The 9,991-nt window shown below is 50.3% G+C and overlaps 4 protein-coding genes across 4 annotated transcripts; 2 read left to right on the top strand and 2 right to left on the bottom strand.

Moving 5' to 3' along the window:
• Positions 1–1,940: 1,940 nt before the first annotated feature.
• Positions 1,941–2,798, bottom strand: FTJAE_6390 (mitochondrial import inner membrane translocase subunit TIM21; the record flags this gene model as incomplete). The annotated part of the gene is made up of 4 exons (XM_037352997.1): positions 1,941–2,126; positions 2,175–2,229; positions 2,279–2,463; positions 2,523–2,798. 4 exons carry the CDS (start codon positions 2,796–2,798, stop codon positions 1,941–1,943), a joined length of 702 nt encoding a protein of 233 aa, XP_037206501.1.
• Positions 2,799–3,243: 445 nt separating this feature from the next.
• Positions 3,244–4,912, top strand: FTJAE_6389 (zinc finger GLO3; the record flags this gene model as incomplete). Its single annotated transcript, XM_037352995.1, has 5 exons — positions 3,244–3,319; positions 3,361–3,519; positions 3,579–3,762; positions 3,816–4,522; positions 4,575–4,912. The coding sequence occupies 5 exons, from the start codon at positions 3,244–3,246 to the stop codon at positions 4,910–4,912; spliced, it is 1,464 nt and encodes a 487-aa protein (XP_037206500.1).
• Positions 4,913–5,429: 517 nt separating this feature from the next.
• FTJAE_6388 (oxidoreductase) lies at positions 5,430–6,681 on the bottom strand (the record flags this gene model as incomplete). The annotated part of the gene is made up of 3 exons (XM_037352994.1): positions 5,430–6,243; positions 6,349–6,610; positions 6,669–6,681. 3 exons carry the CDS (start codon positions 6,679–6,681, stop codon positions 5,430–5,432), a joined length of 1,089 nt encoding a protein of 362 aa, XP_037206499.1.
• An 889-nt stretch (positions 6,682–7,570) lies between these two features.
• Positions 7,571–9,280, top strand: FTJAE_6387 (dihydropteroate synthase; the record flags this gene model as incomplete). The annotated part of the gene is made up of 3 exons (XM_037352993.1): positions 7,571–8,005; positions 8,058–8,266; positions 8,317–9,280. 3 exons carry the CDS (start codon positions 7,571–7,573, stop codon positions 9,278–9,280), a joined length of 1,608 nt encoding a protein of 535 aa, XP_037206498.1.
• Between the last annotated feature and the right edge of the window lie 711 nt (positions 9,281–9,991).

The following is a 9,991-nucleotide window of genomic DNA, read 5'->3' as shown; positions in this document are numbered from 1 at the left end:
AGTTTCTCACATGCATTGGTCGTCAGTCACATGTTCCGTGATGCTCAGGATGATAAGAGCTTGGCTAGGTATTGTGAGATTGACCTAGCGTATCAGATGGGTGTAGTTGTTTATGACAGTAATTGAAACAATCTCAGCTGGCTTTTTGGTGTGCTCGTAGCCTCTACCGCGATTCATATGGACGAGTACTGGCGAATATCTCATCAAACCAGTTTCTCACCCACGAGAAGAATGGATACGCATAGTTTAGAATGGTTGAGTATGACCTGTGCGGTCACTGGCTCACTATTCACTCTTTAGTGACGGAAGAATACTTCTGATTCATCTTGATTGTCAACAGACCGTGTTGTGTGAAGCCATGGCAATGTAGAGAAGAGTTAGATGCCAGACATGACACTGCAACTTGCCTCAACATAAACATTCAACGACCAGAAGTCGGGGGCCGTCAAGAGTGTACGTAAAACGTACAAAAGAATTTGAGTACTACGATGCTGGTTCTAGAGTACGAGTCCTTCCATTCTAGACTCTTGTCAACTCATGTCTCAAGTGAGACTGGGCCTTATGAAGTCGCCAGGAACCGTCTAGTTTGTAGGGTCAGAGTCGTAGCTTGTGTTGAACTGTGATCAATTGAAGTGAAGCATTCATAAAATAAAAGAATTGCGGCCAAAGTGTTGCGCTTCAGCTCAATCCTTTTGAGTGTCTCACGGTCTTGCCACGGCGAAATGGAGCCTTCATATCAGCGCCGTTGCATGATCCCTTCAGCGATAGACTACATAGGTTTTGTCTTATAGCCAGGAGGGATAATCTTGATTATACCACTGACTGACTGGCTCGACTTGGAACATTTTTGTGATTCATAGTCGAGTCTTCAGAGGTTATCGTAGGTCTCTCGCTTATGGTTATGTTGTCAACTCCCCCCCAAAGACTGTAACAGGGCAAGAATGTTAGTCTGTGATATGAGGAACAGTTCTAAGCAGTTTGGTATCTATTTTCTGGGTCAGGATGCGCACTCTGGGCGGATACATACATACATATATATATATAGCATCCTTCAACCCCTTGGGCCTAAGGGATGAGGTTGTGGGAAGCCCATGTGTTCTCGTGGTATCGCCACAGCACACGATCTATGAACAGATGAATTGTAGTGAGTCTAGCGTGCAATTTATCCATATCAAGAGTCTCCTAAATTGCGAAGATTGCAGCGAGATCGGCCACCAGATATCAATTGTTTGGGCTGAGGCCAAGGCAACTGAGACAGACAGAAATACATGCCAGACCTATTTACACCTCGGATGTCCTTCACCCGTTAGTATACGAGACAGAGCAGAGCAGAGTATGTATGAAGATGGAATGATATCCCTTAAAAAGACCCCACGAGTGTGAAGACGTTGGTGCTTAATATCCAGGACTGGACAGGTAGTTTCAATGGAGAGACTCTTTTGCTCATCAGGGCCAGTTTTTAAATAATAAGAATATCCACCTGGAGTTACGATGTCGATGCAACTGGCAGTTTGAGGTATCGATTGTGAGTCCAGTGTAGGCTACAAGACTGAGAGTGAGCTCAGATGCCTTTGGGTCTTGAAGATGGCATGGCGGACTTAGTTCGTGGAAGTAAATGGCAAGCTTAAACGAGCAGAATAAGGCGTAATGACTATTCCTTCTTTCCATTGTTGGTCATTGTTGAATGTATACAAAGAACTGTTATCATAAAACGAGCATCAACATATACAGGCTTGCCCGTCAACGGCTCCGCGATGAATGTACATAGCAACACACAAAGCTTAGAACCGACTATAATTACAAAGGTCGCCTAGCCAAGCCGGCTTCCAGGATATGATACAAGAACTCAGAGTTCCTTTGCACCCCAACCCAGTCCAGAATGGTTGCAGGGTAATAAGAGCTCAGACTTCGTAAGTCGTTGAACATCCAAGATATAACAATTACCACTTCACTCCAAAGAAGCTAAGTTTCTTGCCACCCTTGGAAGATGTCGTATCCTCTTGTTCGAGGTAAATTCTCTCGTGACCTTTGATGTCGACAAAGAGATATTTGTACTCAAAGTCACTATGGCCGCGATATTTGACCATATGGAGCCGTGCAATACCGTTATTCTTGGGTCCATCAACCTAAAGCTGTTAATGTCTCTGGTCCATAGACAACCGTATTTGACGTACATAGAAATGCATCATTATATGTTGGTCTCCACGAGCATCTGTCGTTTCCGTAGATCTAGCCCGGTCAGCAATTTGACCTGTTTACAAATGACAATTAAGCTCACGCAACAGGACGCGCCCTCCTCCATTTGTTGAATGTCTCGTCTCCATGTGCTGTAATCTTCTTGGAGTCGCCCATGAGTTCGATTATACGAGGGTCACGTTTGATCTTGTCGACTGCGCGGTTGAAGTTGGAGATCTTGCTATCGGGGGAAAAGACGTCCGTCCAGAGGAAATACGCTACACCACCCTAAAGAAGTACAGTGTTCGTCAATGCCACTTGAATGTGCTGATGCAAAAGCCACTTACAGTGAGGACGAGGCCAACGAGGATCATGCCAAAGTTGAAGCTCTGTTGCGTCGCTCTCGCCGCCTTCTCTCCCACCGAAAGCTCTGTCCAAGGCACATATCCATTATCATTGAACGGCGTAACTGCTCTTCGCTTCGATTTGGAGCTTTGAGGCGCTGCTCCTAAGCCTTGTTGTGTCGCATAGTATCTCGAGACATGGAAAGGTCGAAGCGTTGATGGGATGCCCCGGAAGGCTATTGATCCGGTCGCGATGAGATTTGTGGTAGTCGGTTTCATCCTGGCGATTCGACAATAGCCATTGTACAGAGGCAATTGCCTTGATTAATTGGTCGATTGCGAGTCAGCTAAACTGGGTGATCGAGCTGTTTAACAAGCTCAATTAGAAGCTCAAGTTGCAGGCATCGTTGTTGCGGCTCCACCGCCGGGCAGAATTCGAGGTGGGGTTGCCAGTCGTGGCCAAAACAGGACTAGCGTCCGTCGATATGCCACCTTATCGACAACTGCCCTTGACTACACTTCTCCTTAATTCTCGACTCTTGTCTTGTCCTGTCTGGTCTTAGCAATACGAAATACCCCCCTCAATCCAATTCTGTCCTCTCTTTGACACGTCGCAAATACGCTAGGATATAACTCCCCTTTTTCGCGGTGACGACACCTCTTCTGTTGCTTGCCTTTCTGTGTCACCTCTATACTCCCGCCTTATTACGGCCTAATAGTCAAGATGAGCGCCCTTGCTTCGAAGCAGCAGTCGCTCAAGATCTTTGAGAAGTTAAAGACTAAGCCTGCGAACAAGGCATGTACCTATTAGTTATTTCTGCGCATTCAGGAGAAACGTTAGCTGACCAATGCGCCTACTATCAGATCTGCTTCGACTGCGGCCAAAAGAACCCGACATGGACATCCGTCCCTTTTGGCATCTACCTCTGCCTTGACTGCTCCTCCAACCACCGAAACCTCGGTGTCCATATCTCATTTGTGCGATCAACGAATCTCGATCGTACGTAAACTCTAGCATATTCACTTTCTCACAAAAACAGTGCTGACGAGTTGGAACAGAGTGGCAATGGGACCAGCTCCGAGTTATGAAGGTTGGCGGTAACGAGTCTGCCACCAAGTTCTTCCAGCAGAATGGAGGTACCGCGGCGCTCAACAGTAAGGATCCTAAGACGAAATACCAGTCCAACGCCGCCACCAAGTACAAGGATGAGCTGAAGCGCCGCGCTGCGCGAGATGCCCAGGAGTATGTTTCTACGTCGCAAATAGTACCCCTGTCTTCAGCTGACATGTGTCTAGATACCCCAACGAGGTTGTTATTACTGATGCTACCGACGACGGCGCCGCTACCCCTGCTGGCGAGCCCGACGACGACTTCTTCTCTTCCTGGGACAAGCCTGCTATCAAGCGACCTACTCCTCCTGTCTCTCGCACCGGAACCCCCCCTGTCGTCGGCCGCACTCCCTCTCCCTTCCTAAACACGGGTAACGGCAAGGATATTGCTCGCACAGCTTCGCCTCTGTCCCGATCTTCCACTGGGGATAACAAGCCTGCAAGCCGAATCACCACTTCCGCCGCTCTGCGCAAGACGACCACTTCCACCGGTCCCCGAAAAGCCAACGTTCTCGGTGCTAAGAAGACTACCAAGCTAGGCGCAAAGAAGGTCACTAGCGACGTGATTGACTTTGACGAGGCGGAGCGCAAAGCCAAGGAAGAGGCTGACCGAATTGCGAAGCTCGGTTACGATCCTGATGCTGAAGAAGATCCCGCGACCAAGAATGCCTCTGGATCTGGTGCCGCCATCATCTCTCCCACGCCCGTGAGCCCCAGCCGCGGCACAAGTTCATCGCATACTCGCCAGAAGTCTGACGCTGAAGTTGAGCGATTGGGCATGGGCATGGGCCGACTCGGATTCGGACAGATTGGTGGTCCCAAGGCTGCTGCTGCCCCCAAGAAGAACGCCGGAGGCTTTGGTTCCGTTGGACCTGTCAAGGCCGCTGCTGTTGGTAAGTTTTAGAAAGAATACAAGGACGTAAAACGATACTAATTCGATGGTAGATGACTCGGAGCGATATGCTCGCGACAAGTTCGGTACGCAGAAGGGTATCTCATCTGACGAATTCTTCGGTAAGGGTGCCTATGACCCCAACTCTCAGGCCGAGGCCAAGACCCGACTCCAAGGCTTCGAGGGCGCAACCGCCATTTCATCAAACGCCTACTTCGGCCGACCAGAGGATGAGCCCGAGGAGGAATACGGCGACCTCGAGTCTGCCGCCAAGGACTTTGTGCGCAAGTTTGGTATCACAGCTGGTGACGATCTCGAGAACCTCACACAAATGGCCGGCGAAGTGTCTTCACGACTCCAGGGAGCCATTCGATCATACCTCGGGAACTAGACGAACTTTGCCCCCCATTGGTTCGAGGTTTAGGTTTAGGTGTGCGTGACTGTTTCTCAAGCTGAGGGGCGTCCTGTTGGTGAAAAGGCAGCAGATGAAAGGAACAACCAAAAGAGGCGTACGCCTGTTCGATTATCACTATCGAGCGAGAATCGGCGCGCGGAGAAGATGCTCTTTGGCATGAATCTGGGGTCGGGATGCTTTTTGGAGCTGGCGTACATGTGAAGTCAAAGTTGACTGCTTGGTTACTCGAAGTATGAAATAGATTTGATGTTTTCCTAGTTTACGAAATCAAAAACGTATCATTTTGGTTCATTGTGGTATTTCATACACCGATGAGAGTAGAAGGACCTTCGCAAGGACAGATAGATATCTATTCTAGGCGACGTGATGAGGAATGCTACTCCAATTCAATTGAGGCTGTTAATGGTAAATCCAAGCAAACTATGCTCGTAGTCTACAAATATACTAAAAAAGATCAAGGATAAATGACAAGACATGGTATCTTATAGGTTCTTTACAGCTTGGCAATCATCTTGTTGCCCCTTTGCAACCAGGCAACAGCGTCGTCTACAAATTCATCCACGACAGCCTTGGCAGGCTTCTGCTCGTTGACAACAGCAGCGCACTTGCCCATGAGGTAAGGTCGGTACTTGTCCAACAGATCCTCATCGTCGTCGCTATCGTTATCACTAGCAGCCTCGGCGAGCTTGTCGAGGTCAGCCTCGTAGGGGATAACTCCCTTGGCGACAAGCTCCTTAATCTCGGCCTGACGGTTGACCTCCCAGTCGTTGATGTAGTCGTTGTTACGGACACGCATGGGACGGCCAGTCCAGATGATGGTGCGGATGTTGTCGTCGTGGCCAGCTGTGCGGACGGCCTCCTTGTGAGCCTTGGGGGCACCAGCCTCATCAGTGAGGATGAATCGGGTTCCGACCCAGACAGCGCCAGCGCCCATCATGAGCGCAGCAGCGAGGAGCTGACCGTTGTGAATACCACCAGCAGCGATGACCTGGACGGGGCCGCCGGTGAGAGGAGACTTGTGCTTCTTGCAGATGTCGACAACAGCGGGGATGAGGACGGTTGTGGGGATATCGCCAGTGTGGCCACCACCCTCACCACCCTGAGCGCAAATGATATCGACGCCAAGGTCAAGACACTTCTGGACGTGCTTGACGTGACCGATCATGTTCATGTAAACAATGCCATTGGCGTGGAGCTTGTCGACGACAGCCTTGGGAGGGACACCGACGGCAGAGACGAAGAGCTTGGCGCCCTCCTCGATGATAATGTCGACGAGCTCGTTGAGCTTACCCTTGGTGTAATCGTAGCTGCGAAGTGTCATATGTCAGCGCTTTGTTCGTCACTAGTGAGATCTGCATGTGATCGCAAAATCTCAAGGCCGAGGGCCACGAATTTGGGGCGTCCGGACTTACTTGGTCTTGCGAGCGCTGCCGCCGACCTGGGGGAGGAGCAGATCAACACCAAAGGGGGCGTTCTTGTCGTTGAGGTAGCTCTTGAGCTCAGCGATCTGCTCGCGCAGCATGTCAGGAGTGTATCCGACACCACCAATGACACCGAGACCGCCAGCGTTGGAGACAGCGGCAGCGAGCTTAGGGCCGGCGGCAACGTTCATGCCCGCGAGGAGGACGGGGTGTTGGATCTTGAAAAGATCGGTGATAGGGGTTCGGAGCTTCTCTGTGAGGGAGCATGTTAGCGATCGCTGAGGGATCTGGCGATTGCGCTGATGACGTACGTGGTGAGGCCATGTTGTCTGGTTGTCTAGATGATGCTATCGTGTCGCGTCTAACTTGTTGTTTCTGGTGGTGGGATCAGGAACAAAATTGATTGATAAAGAAACGGAGGAATCGAGAGATGGAGAAGAAATCCGGGGTATAAAAAGAATCAGCAGATAGAGAGGGGGTTTCGCAGGCAGGGAAAGAGGTTAGAAGCACGGTTCGCGATGGCAGGAACTACCTAGGAAGACCACATGCCGAGGTCTAGAGTGTCGTCTCAGCCTGAGCAGGAAGAGTGTGGAGTAGGAACAGTTCCCGCTTTGGGGATAGTGTCACTTTGAATCCGGGGAAGATGCCTCGGGACGAAAGAGGAGAAGCTGTTAACAATTTTCGAAAATGGAGTGAGAATGGCCTGATTCGACTGTTACTGTTGGCGACGGAACTCGGTATACCCGAAGCACCTGCTAAAATGATTGTGCTGTTCTTTTCGTTCTCAAAGAATCGAACCTACCCAAAATGGCAGACTTAGTAATCCCCCATGTTCAACGTCTCTGACATGTGCTCAGTGCTAACGGCGGAAACAGTCAGCAAAGACCAGACTCAAAAGACCCCGTGACATGAATCGTAACGACCACCTCACATGCATCGCATTCCCCGTACAGTCAGCTCGGAAATGCAAGAGCTCTACCGCGTAGCCCTATGCCGCTCTCGTCAGCTTATTTTCTCCGCCAAAAGTATCGCAACATCCGCTACAGCCTCAGCGTCAGCCTTTCAGAATTCAAGAGCTGTTAGCACCGTTGAAAGGCACTATCCCCACCCCTAGTGTCTCGTTAACGCAAATTTTCTCGGCTTCAATCCTCCGAACTCACTCAACAACATGCTCTGAATCGTCAGTGATGTAGCTGAAGCAGCACCGCTCACCATGAGACAACCTCTTCTCCCATCGCGGTTGCTCGCTCAGAGCCTCAGAAGCAATTGTCACCATGCTTCTCCCAGCTCTGTCCTGGCTTTCGCCCCGGTATTGCGATGTTCGTTGACGTCAACAAGGCCTCACCAGCGATCTTATGTCCACCATGCGCGCCTCCGTCCTCTTGTAAGGTGCAGCATGCCTAATCTTAAGCTCAATGCCTGTGGATGTGCTTGTGCAAGTGGAGGTGGCTGTGGGAGCAGCGGACCGCAAAAGAAGACGGCATATATCGCTCTTGGAAGTAATATGGGAGACAGAGTTGCTGAGATTGAGCGGGCATGCAACGAGATGGACCGCCGAGGAATCAAAGTCAAGAGGACCAGTAGCCTCTGGGAGACAGAGCCCATGTATGTTACCGACCAGGATCGCTTCGTCAACGGCGCTTGTGAGGTATGTATATCAAAAACGTCCTCTCTCGTTCCCGCGCTGACGAATCTACTAGGTCGAGACAGAACTTGACCCCATAGCTCTTCTAGATCAACTGCAAGCCATTGAGAATGACATGGGGCGAAAGAAGGTTATCGACAAGGGTCCGCGTAACATTGATTTGGACATACTTTTGTACGGCGACGAAAAGGTTGACCACGAGCGGCTCAAGGTTCCCCATATCGGCATATTGGAGCGAGAGTTTGTTCTCAGACCCCTGGCCGAGTACGTTGCACAGAAAAAAACAATCGAGGTATTCTAACGGCAAGTTGCAGACTCATTCCCGCAAAATCATTGGATCCGACGAAACCATGGAAGCTCATCCAGGATAATCTAAATGAGCTGCCCCTTGGCGAGCCACTGTCTTCCATGACACCGCTTTCTTCGACGGCAGGATCTTTGACGCCTCTTGCTGCAAAGCGCAAGACCCATGTCATGGGCATTCTCAACTTGACGCCGGATTCGTTTTCAGATGGTGGCTTTCACGATCGAGATAACCTCGCTCAGACTATTATGAATATGGTCAACAACGGGACTTCGATTATTGATGTTGGCGGCCAGTCAACTGCCCCTGGCCGAACAGAAGTATCAGCCGAGGAGGAAGCATCCCGCGTTGTGCCTGCTGTTCAGCTGATTCGATCGATTCCTGAAGCTCGTGATGTGGCTATCAGCATTGACACGTATCGTGCATCCGTTGCCGAGGAAGCTATTGCTAGCGGAGCAGATATCATCAACGATGTTTCTGCTGGTCTGCTGGACCCAGATATGCTTTCTACCGTCGGCCGTCTTGAGAAAACGATATGTCTGATGCATATGCGCGGGACGCCGCAGACCATGACAAAGTTGACCTCGTATCCAGACGGACTTATTCCCAAAATAGCATCAGAGCTTCTCGAGCGCGTAGCAGCGGCCGAGGCAGCGGGTATCCGGCGGTGGCGCATGATTCTGGACCCGGGTATCGGCTTCGCCAAGACGGGAGAGCAGAACCTCGAGATTCTTCGACGGCTGGAGGAGCTGCGATACTGGCCGGGGCTTCAGGGCCTGCCGTGGCTCGTTGGATCGAGCCGGAAGACTTTTGTCGGCAAGATCACGGGCGTCACGGAGCCGAAGCAACGGACTTGGGGCACGGCGGCGACGGTGGCAGCGGCGGTTCAGGGCGGTGCGGACATAGTGAGGGTACACGACACGCAGGAGATGGGCATGGTGGCCAAGATGGCTGATGCTATCTGGAGGGTATGAGACTATGAGTACCTTGGGAAGAAAGAGTGCAGCTGGTTGGATGTCTACGGTGTGTGTTGAATATGCATGAATATAGACGGAAGAGACAGAATGGAAATGCATATGCAAAAGGGAGGCATCTAGATTTAATCAGTGGTCAATGTCTTTTGATATCAACATTTTTTACTCTCCATTTATATCTTGCTTGGTTCTGATTTTTCTAAGTCTAAACCAAAATCACATCACATCATTTTTCGTTAAACTGATAGAAATGACTGACTCGTAAACCAAGAGTCGTATTGATTTTTCTCACGTTAGACTGTTGTGTCTGTCAGATATCAGAATCTCGCGTCCTTGCGAGTCACACCACCCTAGACCATGTTCTGGTCCTGGTCCTGACCCCGGCCGATTTCAAATCCCTTGTAGGCGCTGCCCTCTCGTAGCCTATATTTTCAAACCGGCGTCCGAGAAGGGCCTCATGAGTGGGGACATGTTGGCCAAGGGAGGCAGGGATGCGTCACCGGTGAAAAGACCTGCATGAGCCTCAAATCCAGGGTTGGGCGACTTTTTCTCTTGGCGTTGATTAGTAGAGACAGAGAGTGAGACAAAAGCAAATAGAACGAGAGAGAAAAAAGTGCCTGGGGGGGGGGGGGTTTTGTCTCCCAAATTTGACATGTCCCTTTTTCTTTTTCTTTTTCTTTCTTTGTCTTTTTTTTTTTCTTTTTTTTTTTT

The sequence above is a fragment of the Fusarium tjaetaba genome, assembly GCF_013396195.1.
Source record: "Fusarium tjaetaba strain NRRL 66243 chromosome Unknown NRRL66243_c0000124, whole genome shotgun sequence".
Classification (NCBI taxonomy): Eukaryota; Fungi; Ascomycota; class Sordariomycetes; order Hypocreales; family Nectriaceae; genus Fusarium; species Fusarium tjaetaba.
This window is presented reverse-complemented; position numbering and strand designations above follow the sequence as displayed.